This window comes from Pelecanus crispus, chromosome 11, assembly GCF_030463565.1.
Source record: "Pelecanus crispus isolate bPelCri1 chromosome 11, bPelCri1.pri, whole genome shotgun sequence".
In the NCBI taxonomy this organism is placed as follows: Eukaryota; Metazoa; Chordata; class Aves; order Pelecaniformes; family Pelecanidae; genus Pelecanus; species Pelecanus crispus.
In genome coordinates, this window is record NC_134653.1 from 7,267,184 (window position 1) to 7,282,993 (window position 15,810).

The following is a 15,810-nucleotide window of genomic DNA, read 5'->3' on the forward strand; positions in this document are numbered from 1 at the left end:
AAGGCTAATGAGAAAAAGGATTCTCATCCAAAGTACTGTCAACTTTAAAAATCATCTGTAACTGCAGGAACATCTTAAACCTTTAATAATCTTGGGAGATTAACTTTTCCATATATGAAAATCAGGCTTATCTCCATGAAACTGCTTTCTTTGTAGGAGTATGAATTTTTAAGGTTTTAAATAGACATTGCTGACTTTATAGACCACTGTAGGGCTAAACAGACAAGATACTGCAACACATACCAGATCCATCTGTCTGAGGCTTAGTTGGACAGACTATTTGTTTAAAACAAACAAATAAAAACAAAACACCCCCCCCCCTCCAAAATCCCACTCTCACACTGGCTCTCCACCAGACAGATCTTCATGCCATACCACTTTAAATTGCAAAGTCTTTTCAATATTTGTTCAAGCTTTGTTCTATATTACTACTTTTGGAATAGTTTTCTAAGTGTATTCCTCCTCAGAGGCAGCCTGTCAGCTATGGGGCCATAAATACTGATGCTACACCGGCCTTTGGAAAACCGTGCCTGGGAGCAAGAGAAAAGGAAGTAGCACAGCTATCGCATTTAAGGCGCACATTTGAAAAAAAGACAACTTGGATAGGTCACAACTGTACTACATGAGGATGGCTTGCTGATTTATTTGACGTTTAGCTTGGGGAAGAAGAGGAATAGAGAAATAAGGGGGTGTGACAATGTTTAGCCAAAAAAGCTCATCTATTATCAGGGCATCTACAGATGTCCTTGATTTTAAAGCATTCCCGCAACATTTAAACTTTTGGTTCTGGTAGGGAGGTAAAAAGGTTAACTACTGTAAAAATCAGTCTGATCTTTGTCTAAAGATAAAAAAAAAATTATTACAGAACTATCACTTTAAGGCTACTAGTGCTCTTGGTCTATAGGTAAATTGTTCTGTAATAGTCAGAAAATAAATCTGAGTTTTTTCCTGGCCACTGTCCTGGTTTTGGCTGGAATAGAGTTAATTTTCTTCCTAGTAGCTGGCATAGAGCTGTGGTTTGAGTTTAGTATGAGAAGAATGTTGATAACACGCTGATGTTTTAGTTGTTGCTAAGTACTGCTTATGCTAGTCAAGGACTTTTCAGCTTCCCATGCTCTGCCAGGTGCACAAGAAGCTGGGAGGGAGCACAGCCAGAATAGTTGACCCAAACTGCCCAAAGGGCTATTCCATACCATATGGCGTCATGCTCAGTATAGAAACTGGGGGGACTTGGCTGGGGAGCAGCGATCGCTGCTCGGGAACTGTCTGGGCATCGGTCGGTGGGTGGTGAGCAATTGCATTGTGCATCACTTGCTTTGTATATTATTACTTTATTTCAATTACTAAACTGTTCTTATCTCAACCCAGGAGTGTTTCTCACTCTTACTCCTCCGATTCTCTGCCCCATGCCATCAGGGTAGGGGGAGTGAGCGAGCGGCTGCGTGGTGCTGAGTTGCTGGCTGGGGCTAAACCACGACAGCACTTTATGTCCTTCTGTGTATAACCTAACATTACCAATAGTCCAGTCATTTATAGTCACCTAAAAAGTAAGCATTGACAGTTCAACCAGCACCAACAGTGTGCCTAAGGCCTTGCAGAATCCAGTGACAAGCATAAACTCTTGAACACCTCCTGTCCCAAAACTTCACCTAAACCATGTCCCAGTGATTAATATCCACCCAAGTAAAGTGTTCTTCTAGGCTAATGGCTGCCCTCATGCAACTGTGAGCTTCCCACCCTCTAGTAATGTACTTCAAGACATCTATTCTGAATCCTAATCCAAACAGACTTTAAAAAAAAAATAAAATCTAGTTGTAGCTACAGCCTACAGACCCATACTGGGTGCTTTTGGCTACAAAATAAAACTGAATTCTAAGGCCCTTCTCAGAACCAGCACATATTCTAACTCTATAAGCCTTCAACAAAGTTATGAAGAAACATAATTCTCCAGGCTCTGCTGTCCCAAATTGTGAACCCAACTCCAAACTTAATTCTGGTATTAATCATATATGGTATATACAGTGAGAGATGCACAACCTTGGACTAGCCATGAGCCATTACTCCCCACTCGTACAGCCCGTAGCCAGTGAACAAGCCTTACAAGATGCAGCAATAAGGCCAACTCCTAAGTTTCTTACCTGAGTAATAACCTTTCCTGTTATGTCAGCCAAACTCAGATATTAACCAGATTTCTGTAGATCACACTTATTATGTAGGAGCTGATATTTGCCTTAGAAACATCAGTGTATGTTCTAGCCTTATAGTGCTTGCAAGATGCAACAGTACATTCAGCTCTTCTAGCACCACTGTTGCCTAGACTTGAACCTCAACTTTAGTCCCACCCTAACCCTAGCACTACCCTGTCTTCCAGTTCCATAAAAGAAATAACCTGTAAGACCCTAGTCACTGTTGCTGCCAATCTTAATTTCAGCCCTGTGGATTTGCAGGATTCAACACTAAACTGAGATCTTCAAACTGTTGTCTGGAAATAGACATAGCACCTAACAATTATGAACTGTGATCTGGCAAAGCAGAAATATCAGTATTTTGACTGACAAATGATAACATTCATAGATCTTTCAGCCTTCACAGTGACTTCTAAATACTAACTAATTGCTACAACAGTGCCATAGGGGTAGATCTTTGCAGAACAGTTTTATGACTAAACACAGAATCCAAGCATTCCCTCACGCTTCTTTCATTCTAACAGATTCAATCTGATTAATTTGAAGTTATATGTATATCTAAATGTTCAACTCATATTTCTATATAATTTTTGAAAGAGATTGCTATACACACACGGACAGATGAAAAATAAGCAACCCCCAAACTAAACTAGTAGTATTGTACAAGTTCTTAGCTCTTACAAATAAGATTTTAATGATCTATTCTTCTGGAGAAGTTGCCTTTATCTGTTTTAAACAGACTAAACCTGAAGTAATTTCAGCTACAGCAAAAGACGAGGAGACAGAGAGAGGGTACACTCAAGGTCATACAACACCAAATCATTTCAACTATACCAATCTTTGTGGATGAGCTCTTAAGTTAAGGATTTCTGTGGCTTAAACCTGACAGCAAGACAAATAATTATGGCTTTTTTAGACAAAGTGTCTTATCAACAGTAAAAATCAGAAACACAACAAAATATTAAACCAGCTCATAGTTTACCTTTTCTTTAAGGTGCTGAGAACATGGTATTGCCATTATTGCCACCAAAACTTTCATTAGCTGCAAGCTTATTTCTTTGCAGTCTTCCTGGCATACTTCAATCAATGCTTGTACACAACAAAGCAACTGCTCCATATAAAAGACCTATTTTTTAATAAAAGCATAAATTTATTATGTTTTGTTAGAAACTATAACATTCTCTTTAAGGGAGAGATACAGGAAATGACAATAATAAAATCTGAGCACTGTAAAATCCCCAAAGTTGGTAACATATTGATAATTTCACAATAGTTCTTTTGATTGCCTATATTCTACTTTTTACAGAATACAACAATCTTCCTCCCACACAGTTTGTTTGTATTTACCTTGTCCTGTTAACAAAATAAATGACCCTGCCCTTAATCACACAATTGTTCCACTGTGAATAAAAACATCACAGCATTTTGGAATGCTTACCAATAGTACTTTCTCATTCTGAGGAGCAATTTGTTAATTAATAACATATTGGTTACAACTCTTTCAAATATTATTCCATGTTTAACTATTTTGAATGGAACGATAATAGTTAAATACATAAACCAAGAAAACCTGAGCATCTTTTATCTCAGTCAATTTATCTCATTTGATGCAATATAATTCATGTTATCCTGATCCAACTGATACCAACTGAAGTCAATATTGTTGCCAGTTTGCAGTAACTTCTATGATAAAGTGCATCAGACATTCCACGAAGCTGTCAGATTACATTCAACGAATAGAAGAGGCCATTTTTACAAATTTACTTCCAAAAAATAAATCAAGTCTAGGAATAGGTTAGCTATAAATGTTATTAGTCTCATGGACATGGTCAATCCTTAGCTAAAAGGTGTCTATGCAGCATTCGCTGTCTAAAATGAGAAAGATTGTTTCCCAAGACCAAAGGCTAGAACAATTCCACCAAACGCTTCAGCTGCAGATGAATGTGTCCATTGTATCTAATGCCAAATGGAAGTGGTAAACTTAAGAGGTCATAGCAATTTTGCAGACATACTTCAGGGAATTGTTATTTGAACAATCAGGTTATAGTGCTTCCAGTTATATGAGTTCCTAATTATCACAGGCTTCATGGAGATTAAGGCTAATTCCTGCATCACTGGTACATATTCCATTAGGGAAGAAACCCAATGAGGGAAGAACTTCAAATGTATGTCTTACATGGGCTCAGAAAGACAATTAATTATGCTAGATTCAGTCTACACACATGAATAACTGTTTTAAAGGGAAGTCTGCATCTGACATGAAGTCAGAGTTTTCTGAAGGCACAGCACTGGCCCTTTTTTGGTCATCTTAAGAGCAGAGGCCTAACAAACTTCTGGTGGAATGAAAGCTGGGATTTAATTTGTGGGGGAAGTTGTAGGGATTCTTCTTGTGCATCTTTAACAGATCTATTTCCACATCTGAGCAACTGAAGAGGGGAAAAAAAAGAAAAACTCCTTGAAGTTAAAAATCTCCATTCCACGTTGAATAGAATCTCTCACCTCCTTATATAGCAATTGAGGAATATTCTTCAAATACTAAAACAAAAATGGTCTTCAGGCTCAGCCATTAGTTACGGGTACACTTGGGAGTAAATTTCTAATTCCTAAAGGTCTTCTTCCTAGATTATCACTTAAAGAGAAGCAACTAGGCCCAACGGTTTACAAAGCATGCTCCTAAATGCACACGTAAGAGTACTGATACCTTCCTTTTAAAATGGAAAACAATAATAATACAAAACAAAAATAAGAAGATGATATTAAGAGGGAATCTTTCTTGGGAAACCTGACATGCCAATTACAATGGACTGTGAGAAGTTTTCGGTCATTTTTACTGATGAGGATCGAAATCATATGATCTTCTTCGGATTGTGAACACAAGGCATTTCAAAACATGGGTTAAACTCTGCCTCTGGATCAGCCAAGGCAGCCCTCCATTAGCACAGTACACGCTAAACAGCTTCTTCTCTCCCCGTCGTGCCTTTTCATTTTCCTCCCACTATCTGAAGCCTTTTACAGCAGTTCTCAAACTTGAACCCGCATCTGCTGAGAGGATGGACTGCTATGAAGTTTTTGGGAATAGCAGATTTGGCCAGGAGACCACAACACGGCCCAGGGAGCATAGAGAAGCTCCTGTTTTGTCTCAGACACACGTCCACAACCATATCCCGAGATAGGGGGGAGTGGGAATGCAAGGGAGGGATAGGAATGGGAGCAATTAGGGAGAACAAGGGAAAAAATAAGTTGGAGAACTACTGGTCTAAAACTGTAGTCTGTTGTGCATCTTACACTTATCCTTACCTCTTCAGATCGTTGACAAACTCCAGCTTGTGACAGTGTGTTGCCAAGATCAGTCAAATGAGGCTGTAAGATTTCTTTTGGGCTACCTCGAACCACTGCAGTTAGAACCATTATACAAGATGGCTTAGGTGTCTTCCCAAAGGCTGATGTGATTAATCTCAACGACACCTTAGGGCTGACAAACGTTCCAATCAATTCTGCTGCTTTCACACACTGAAAAAAGAACAGAAGTAACTTGAGGATTTTCCTGAAAACACAAAGACCATTCAACATATCATGGACTTTTTATGATTCCAGCTGTTATTTTAAATGCTTCAGCACTTGCCTTATAGGCCTCTTCCACTCACTCAGTAATGATTATATGCATGAAGAAATTTTCTTGACATGTGTTCAGTAAGCACATAATAAGGCATGCAAGCATTCTTCTCAGCATCAGACAAACTTCCATGAGAAAGTAATGCACAGAAATGAAGTGTACAACTTCCAGTGTAATAAAGTCTCTAGGTTAGAATAACCAGATGTTGCAGATCTAGTGGTTTAGCATTTTGCCCTCCAAATGCTGTTCTGAGGAATGCTCTCAATGCACCCACCACCCATCTATTAAAAGCAACAATAAAACCCTGGAAGAGGAATTTTTTTGTTATTGTACTAGATTTTGACACTGACATTACAGATCTGGTTTAGTGTGGAAGCACTGCCATGGAGGAACTGCCCACTGCTTTCAATCTCTTACTTCTTTAACTTAAAAGGCTTTAATTACCATGTATTCCACATGACACTCATGCTCTTTGATCCCATCTCTGCCTTGCAAATGTATCGGTATGTTGTATTCCACATGAAATACCATCACACCAGAGCTTACTCCCTGACTGACGCCCAATATTTACGATCAGGTGCATGAATAAAGACACAGTCAACTACTGCACCATTACCTGTACAACAGGAACATTTCTTCCTAACCTGTTTATTTAATGGTTGGCTCATTTCCCCAAACACGAAAGCTCATTTCCCCTTTGTATATAATTTTTAGTGTGGTGATTTAGCCATGGATTTTTAATTGCACCTAATTAATACTTGAATCATCCTAGTTTTTTAGTCTCAGCGGAAGCATGCAGCCATGAATCCTATAGTTTAAATCTGCACTATATATAACTGTGTCTTTTCACAAGGGTGAAGACTCAAACCAGTTATAACATACTCTATGGAGACACGAATCCTGTCCTCCTCCATATTTGCCACAGAGAAAGAAAAACTGGAAAAAGACAATACAATTAAACAGTTAAAAAATACGCAGTGATGCATTTGTAGGAAGCAATTTATATACTCATTTTAACAGGAGAAAAAGAAAAAAAAGAAAAATAAAGGAAAAAAGGATAAGAAACCATCTGGTCTTTTATACATCTTATTTGGTATTATTAGGTTGAAGAAAGACGTGCACATTTTCCAAGCTGGTGGCTGCTCTGAATTGGGTTCTACAGTGACAAATGATAGAGGAGATAATCACAGTATCCTGGGAAGCAGCATCACTAAGGAGATAAAAGGCATTCACAATCAAAAGTTGCTGAATCTTCAATTTTGACACAAGGAAGAGTAAAATTAAATACAGAAACCATCTCCTAACTGGGAATAAATATCTTGGAGGCACCTGTGAGAAGATTAGTGGTGGAATTCTAAGAAAGAGACAAGTATGGTCAAAAAAAGGAAAGGGAAAACTATGTGCTGCTTGAACACATACTTTTGAATTTATATTTACAGCAACAAGCACTAGATGGGCTATTTGACCAGGACAGCAGGACCACGTGGGTTTATTCTTCTAATTATTTAAGTTTTCTTAAATATTTATACAAGCACTAAGGAACTTGAAAAGCTGCATACCCACAGTGGCATATCTCCTACTTCAACCTGGGGTCATTGATTTCTTAAGGCCTGTATACCCTTTTTTGAAACAACAAGATGACTTCTGACAGTATTCCAGGTTTACTTCTCTCTACTATTGATCAGTGCGCAGCTGGCTTATTTTACAAGCTCAATCTGACTGAAAGGCAGTATGGTTAGAGATCAGATGCTAGTTCTAAAAGGGGAGGTGGAAGGGGTGGAATAGGTAGAAGAGGATAACAGAATAAGAATTGGGGGTAGGGGCGGAACAATTCAGGAAAAATTAAAGGAGAGAGACAACAATTAGTACTGAGAAAGACAAAAGACAACAAGAAATGCAGGGAAAAAAAAAAAAAGAAAAAAAAGGATCATTTCTGAAATGGATTTCACAGTCTATACAGCTCAACTGATAGCAGGAACCTAAAGAAAAGCCCGATTTAGGAAATCAGCTTTTCTGACATTGGTTGGACTACTTGGGTTGAGTAAGCAGAACACATTCTTCCAATTTCCTAAAGCAATAAAATTTGCAGCTTTAAAGTAAGTTATGTGGATTTTTTTTTTGTTATACATATGTTCTCTTGCTTGTGCAGAAATATGAAAAGAAGATTTTCACTTAGAATTGTAAAAATGTTTGTATTACTGTTGATCAAACTCTTGACAGCATCAACTGTTAGGAAAAAGGATACTAGTTATTCCTCACAAAAACCATGAAAAAAAAAAAAAAGGCATTTTACAAGCATTAAGTCAAGTATTCAGACACTGAACACTGAATATGGGTATCATATGGAATAAACATACCTCAATGTTTGGTTGGAATTATGGTTGGATTATGCAGCAGGGGGAGATAAGTGAAATTAACTTGAAAGGGCATGACCTGCACATTTTTTTAAATGGAATTTGTTGCTCCAAGGCTTTTATACTATAATCCACTGCTTACGATTTTTAAAGAGACCATTATCAATGCTTCATGGTGTTGGCATATCAACTAAAAAGCATTTAAATAACTTTATTATTGGTGTTCATACCAGTAATACAAGAATACATACTGTGTGAAAATAAATGTATGTATAATGTTCACATGTTTTTAACATCCATAAAAACCTGAGCCTGATCCTTCAGTCATGGGCAATATCCAGTGACCTAAGGTAAGGTCAACCCTTAGAAGACTGACTCAAGACTATAAAGGATAGGGTCTTTATTCAGTGTACAGTAGTCACTTTAACAGAGTAAACTTACATTTTTTACAACATCACTTTCTTCATCCAAGCATGCTTGGTACAAAGTTCTAAGCAGTAGCTCCATGTGTTGTGTTATGTGATCCTCTGTATGTAGCAATAATGTATACAGAAGCTGGGATGCTTTTATTCTTGTGCTTCCAACCCAGTCTGTTATATCATGACAGAGACCTGGAAGGATTTTGGAGAGGTTTCTTGACACAAGTTCCCGACAACCTAGTCCCGGTCGAGTCACTAGAAGAAAACAAACAAACAAAAAACAAAACATTAAAAAAAGGAAAAAGAAGTATCAAAGGAAAAGTCAATGCACATTAATCCTTAGAAAAGTTTAAAGGCTCCGAGATAAGAGCTATGGGTGTCTGCTCCAGCAACGAACAAAATATTCCAAATGCTGCCGAGGAATTTACCTGCACAAGCTGCATTTCTTTAATATATACCGCAGAATTTAAACTCCACATAGCTCTCTGAAAATTTATGTTTTTATTACTGGATGGTGATTTAGATTACGTGTTTTAAAATGTTTACAGAAGGGGAAGAGAAAGAACTTAAATGAATATGGGACATTACCCACTTTGGAAAACAGCTTAATCATTTCCTTTTAATTTTTATAGCAACACAAATCCCATTAAAAAAACAACCCAAAACACACAGAGATAAAACAGAAGAAAGACTTTTGCATGAAACTGTTGTGGTATCACCGAGTTGAACGTAATTTGGAGGGGGAAAGAAAGATAAGTCACAAATAGTGCAGGGGACACAAACTGCAGTAAACCAGACAATGTCAGTTGTGTCCTCTTGAGGGAAAAGGTTAAACCTGTATGTAGCAAATTAAAAGTAGAAAGGGTACTACGACTTGTACAGTGCTGTGTAATACATCAAGCCAACAAAATTGATATTATTTTTAAAATCACAGCTACTATACAATCTCTTTGCTAAGGCCTTTTCAGGAAAAGTGGCTCACTGATATGCCTCTTCAATCTCTGTCTGCTTTTTATATTAAATAACACATTTCAAAATCAAGTGAAAGATTATACAGGAGTTGTGGGAATCTTTTTTTTTTTCTCCCCCCAGATTAAATTTCATTTGTAAAGATTTTGTGGAAGGTGGGTTTTTGTTGTTGTTATTATTTGTTTTTAAACAAAACCCCAAGGTGTTAAAAATACATATTCTCTACCTCAATAGACGATGCAGATTTCTAGAGAACTAATAAATTTAACTTCCCCAAGAAATGCTTACTGTCCTGTCTGGTAATCATCAAATTTACACCTTAGTTCATTTATAAATCACTGAGACTCAGAGAAGCAACCTGACCAACATCACAAGCAACTATCAAGCCCCCACTTCTGTACTTTACACAAAGCTAAGACAGCACTTTCCAAAGAACTGCAATAAACTTTAGTGACTTTTTCTACAGGAGACTTTTTTTCCTTTACTGTACATGCTTATACAGACAAAATCTGAAAAATTGTTCTATAAGGACCACCAATTTATTATTGCCACTCACAATGTTCACATCCTGTTTTGAGAAAGAGACATTATTCATTATGAGGTGTCAAAAAACACTGAATGTGTGAGTACATTTTTTTATTTCTGGTACAGAGTTCTCCTGTAAATGCTTAGAAAGGAAATGACTGAGTTGTGTCAGCATATTTTCCCACATCGGTCCATGTAACTACAAATGCTAAAAAGAAAAAATGGACTAAAGGAAATGACCTTAAGAGTACAAAATGCTTATAGAAATGCCTATGAAATACCTACAGTAGGAAAAAAAAACCATTCAAGCATTAGGACATGAATTGCTGCTTCTCTTGTCAATGGAGGATAAGATTTTGGATTATGAAAACTGACAATGAATAGCAAAAGGTCAAATAAAGAAATCAACTTGAGACAGAAAATACAGACTGGCATCCTATTCCACCTGAGGCAGAATTTTGTTTAAAGAATTTGGACCATTCTTTATCAGTAGTTCCTTCATTTCAGATGTTCAAATGCAGGCATTTATCCCTGTAGCTACTCCTGTCAAAGACTTCCCTGCTATAAACTGTCTGCACCTGTATCCTAAGGCAATGACTGCTGTTGCTCAATGGAAAGCTATTCAGTTGGTTGGATGACACCAGGTATGAGGTCTAACTCTACTCCTCCTCTGACCTGCAATATCTGTCATCCTGAGATCAAAGCACAGGGGGCTCATACGTCAGGTTCATTAGCTTGACAGCTGGACTGAGATAGTTAAGTAAAACATACTATAAACTCACAGTTATCAAAAGATATTGCACGATGTTGAGTAAGTCAGAAGCAAGAGCAACAAAGTGTTAAAATACATCATTATCATATTATAAAAAAATACAAATGTGTGTGGAGGGGAAACATGGGGGAAGGACAGACATAGTAACAACTCATACGGTCTGTGGTAAGACACCACAAATTATTACTTGAAACTAAGGTATACTAGTGTCTTTGACAAAGTTTTATATCTGTAAGTAGATGATTACCCTTTCCTCTCAGTTTTCTTCTCTTTTGCACATAAAGCCTGAGTGTTAAAAGGACATATAACTTGGAAGTAAAAGGTAAGCAGCAGGAAATTGTATCTTAAATTCAGCATTAACTTGGGACTCAAGTGCATACATATGTCACATTCAAGCCTTAACTGCATATTTCCACCAAGCAAGATGCATGAAAAGTCAATTAAGTGCAGAGCTGAAGTGTTGCCCAAATTTGTGAAGCATATTTATTATGCTAAGAAGATTATTTCAGAAAGTTCACATCATTTAACTGATGAATTGATAGATGTCCCTTTCCAAAAAAAAAAAAAAAAACCAGTCCACGCACACACACACGAAACCCAACACGCACCTAGAGAACGCTGAACAGGTAACAGCATTTGCAATATAAATGATAACAAAAGTTTCAAGGACTAGCATATAAAGCCTTTGATGACCTTCACTTACAAAATAAGTCACTGGAGCTTAGACAGTCAACTTCAACAGTTTATATACATTAAAAAATTCTCTGCCATCACTAGTGGAAGTAAAAGCATTCTTTACCATTTACAAACCCCTGAGGTAATATTATACATAAAATAAGGAAAAAAAGAGAATTGGAAAGGATAACAGATCAACTTGACTGTCTTCAAAGCTAAACAGTTCTGTCAAACTAGTCACCATTATGAAGTGCTTCCCCTTTCATTCAAGCATTACCGAGGAAAGCAACTTTAAAAGGAAAAAAAAAGTCTAATTTCAAAGGAGGAAGGACTCCGGAACACACTGTCATGGAAAAGATTTTGCTGCTGGGTATTCTGTGATGTGATTGTCAGGTAGGCACAAGTAAAGCATAAACCTGTTCTTTCACACCAGAACAGTTTTTGTTCTGTTAAATATGACTATAGAAATCAATAAATGACCCATGTAAACCCTCTCTCCAACCAACACCCATATGCATATCTTTAAACATTAACTTTATGAACCTGAGACAGGAAACAAGGTTCAAGCTACCGCAAACATATTGTTTAAAAGCTACCTATAAATCATACGGTACTGAAAAGTAATCTACCTGTGCTGGGTATCTTGGGGTTTTGTGTATAATAAAGGAAATTTTTGTTTCTGTTCCCATGCTCTTCATGTACGCTGGCAAATTTTAGATTGCATCCCAGTGTCTCACAAAGAAGTCTGAAATCATTCCACTGCAGATTTTTCTTTCACACCAATTCTGTGGATCATTAGTGTTGTGCCCAGTTCTCATTATTCAAGGACTCAGCTCAGAGGTTCTTTCATCCTGCCTTCCCTTCCTGTCATGTCTATGCCCATTCTTCACCTGGCTGCTGGCTAATGTAGAACTTTCTGCTGCTTCTGCATCACTGCTTTATCGCTTTTTCAGCATAGGCATTTTCATTTACTCTTTCTCCAAAAGGCATTTTGGGATTAGTGGAAAAACTGAATGTAGTTACTGAACAAACATTTTTTTAAATTTAAATTTAATATAGATAATTTTATATACATATATGCTATATTGTATTTTAAAAAAAACACGCTACCCCTATGTGTTAACTAATATTACATCTTGTAATGAATATTACACATCCTGCTCTGCTGTCATTGCTGCACTGCAGCTCTTAGGGATTATTCAGGAAGTAAAAACCACTTTCAGTGCAACACTTACCTCCTTTGGGATAATGAGATGGTGAAACACTAAAATCCATCTTATCCTTCAGATCTTCTTCATTCTCTTTCTCCCACTGCAAGCCTATCTTTTCCCAATAAGTCCAAGCCAGTTTCCTAGACATAAAATAAGGGGTTTGTACCATCATGCCCCCAAAAGAAAAGCATTTTAAAATAAGACTTCCAGAAACTCTGACTTCTTAAATTCAACTGGAAGGACGGGAAGGATTCCTGCCATTTAATCTAGGCACATTAAGTTGAGAGTTTATGCTTCTTTTGTACTCGGTGGACAGAGGTCACCTCTTCCAAAGGATAATTCTGTCTCTTTCATACTTACTTGAATGTAGCATCAAAGGACAATATAACAAAAGTTACTGAAGATACTGCTATCATTCTGGGTTTAAGAAAAAAAAAAAGTGTTTTTTTTCCCTCCAAGCAATACATCTGTGAACATAGAAACACCTCCATGTACAACAACTATTTAGAGGGGAAAAAAAAAAAAAAGAAAAAAAGTGTTCTGCTTACGTATTTTCAGGAATTTCATCAGTAAAGCTGCCAAGCAACAAAGGGATCAACTTGTGAAAATAGGAATATCTATCTCGTAGGTGCAACAACCATTCTCCAATGACAGTTGTTACAGCATGCCGAACCTACACGGATATAAAAAGACTATTTTAAATAAAAATACCAGGAAAATACCAGAAAAATTAAAAATATTTGCTTTCAGTATGTAAGACTTGGTAAAGTGCATCAATAGTCTCAAAAGAAATTACAGGAACCCAGGATTTCCTCACTTGCAGGAAGCATCTTAAGTAACATGCAAGGTATCATGCTCCCTCTTGTGTTCTCACTCTGGCTTAGTTAATCTTAGACTGTGCTGCACAAAAGCACATCTCTGAGAGGAAGCAAGATACAGACCTAACTCAGAAAACTCTAAATTCTCATGGTTAATGTTTCTCTGAGAATGTAAGAAATGTACATTTCTCTGGAATTTGAAGATTTCCAAGCACATCTCCAGAAGACAATTTCCTCTGTTCGCTATAAAGGAAGCCTAAGTTAAATAATGTGAATACACCCACTCAAAAATTAAAATATTTTAACTATTATTAAGTTGCACATTTTAAAATTACAGCCTCAATTGCATCTTATGAAGGGACCAGTGTTTGTTAAGCATCTGAAAAAGCCACAGAATCAAGGTTCAGAGAGATCTGACAGAGGAATTTAAGACAGAATTGAAGGCCCCCATTAAAATAAAAAGGTGCCTACAAACTTCAACAGCCTGCAGAATTAGACAGCAGCTGAATAGGTCACCAACCTTGGTTTTGGATAGCTTACAGTTGAGAAAGCCTGTATGTGACATACTTACATATCTCAACTGAATGAATGAAAGCTGAAAATGGGGTGGGGAGGGGCAGAGAACACCAAGAAAACTACCCTGAAACAGATTTAAAAGAAATCCAGAAAAAAAAAAAAGAAAAGCACACCTTGGGAATCTCATCAAATAATCTCTGTGCCAGATGAGACAGAACATCATCCACAGACTTTCCATTTCCAAACTGTATTACTGCTCCAGTAGCCTGAATTACGTCAACACGAACTCTGTAGTGCTGGTGTGAAATTGTTTGCATTAAGGGTTTTATCAGAGATTCTGACTGCATATGGAAGTGCTCTGTTAGGGCAGAGAGACAGAAACTTCAGACATGCCTTTCTCAGATCTTGAGCAAGACGATTTCTGTAACACTATGAAGAGCAGCCAGATGAATGTTGCTGCGTTTATGTAGCGTGCAGATTTAACTTTATCCTATATCAGAGCTGCACGCTAGCCCACATGCACTCCCCTAGCCCCCTCCTCCCACTACTGCCTATATGCTGCAACTGCTCAGCATCCATCCCTGGCACGGTTCTTCTCCAACAGGCACTCCAAGGCAAAGTACACCTGTGAGGGTGTGTGCAGCTTCTCATCTCTCTTCCTCTCTCCCGGTTGCATCCCTGTAACCTCCTACCGGTCCCTACCTCAGCCCCTATCCCCCCGGGAAACTGCAGGCTCAGGCCAGCCCACAGCTCCCCCCGCTTTGCCCATCCCTAGGCCCCACCTGGCATGGCCTGGGCGCAGGCCACGGCGCACCTGCAACTTTCACGCCTGACCTCGGCATAGTGGTCGAGGAGGGTGGCCTGGAGGATGCGGATAACGTCGGTGAGGTAGGGGGCCAGGGAAGCCCCGCAGCGCTGCAGCAGGAGGCTCAGGAGCTGGACGAGGCCGAGGCGCAGCTCCTCGCTGGGCTCGAAGCCCTGCGGCGGGCAGAGGCGCTGGGCCAGAGCCGGCAGGAGAACGGGCAGCGCCTCGGCGGGCCGGTCGCCGTGGCTGAGCCCGTGGCAGAGAAGCTGGAGGGCGAGCTCCCGGCACCGCTCCGCCGCGTCCCCCGCCAGGCAGCGCGCCAGCGGCCGCACCAACTGCGCCCCGAAAACCTCCTGCACCGCCGCGCCCGAGAGCGGCCGCCCCTGCACCTCGGCCCGGATGGCCTCCAGCGCCCGCAGCCGCGCCGCCCGGCCGCAGTCGGGCTCCTGCAGGCAGCTCAGGGGCCGGCTCAAGGCCTGCGCCACCTCGGCCGCCCCGGCCGCCGCCATGCTCCGCCGTCGCCACGGAAGTGCGGCAGCGTTGCTAAGGACGCGCGAGCCTTTTACGACGGCGGGTGAGCGCTTTACGGCGAGGCGGGGCGATGGCGAGCTTTGCCGTCCCGGCCTGCGGCGGGCCCCGGCAGCGCGGGGGGCAGCGGCCCGCTCCGGCTGCGCCTCCTCGGCTCTGAGGGGACGCCCCAGGCCCCGCAGCAAGGCGCCGAGGAGGCAGGGCGGTAGTTTCAGCAGGTACGATAGCTACCAGGAGGAGAGCGGCCCGTTGTTCATATCGCGGGGAGGAAGAGGCGCAAACCTGAGAGAAGCCCGCGGGTGGCCGTAGGTGGTGGAAGGACTGAGGGGAAAGGCAGAGCGGCCCGGCCCGAGCCTCCGAGGCGGACCGGTGCAGCGCAGCGCAACTGCTGGCCATGAGGGTGTTGACTGCGTGGAAAC

General features: G+C 39.9%; 1 protein-coding gene across 1 annotated transcript in view; it reads right to left on the reverse strand.

Annotated features, from left to right (window-relative positions):
• The window catches only part of DNAAF5 (dynein axonemal assembly factor 5), a 31,147-nt gene extending 15,775 nt beyond the window's left edge, over window positions 1–15,372 (reverse strand). Inside the window, exons 1-7 of the mRNA XM_075718282.1 lie at window positions 14,841–15,372; window positions 14,232–14,416; window positions 13,273–13,397; window positions 12,749–12,864; window positions 8,595–8,827; window positions 5,484–5,696; window positions 3,169–3,312 (exon numbers count right to left, since the gene is read on the reverse strand). Coding sequence (XP_075574397.1) covers window positions 3,169–3,312; window positions 5,484–5,696; window positions 8,595–8,827; window positions 12,749–12,864; window positions 13,273–13,397; window positions 14,232–14,416; window positions 14,841–15,372 — 1,548 coding nt within the window. The remainder of the gene's footprint in view (window positions 1–3,168; window positions 3,313–5,483; window positions 5,697–8,594; window positions 8,828–12,748; window positions 12,865–13,272; window positions 13,398–14,231; window positions 14,417–14,840) is intronic.
• Between the last annotated feature and the right edge of the window lie 438 nt (window positions 15,373–15,810).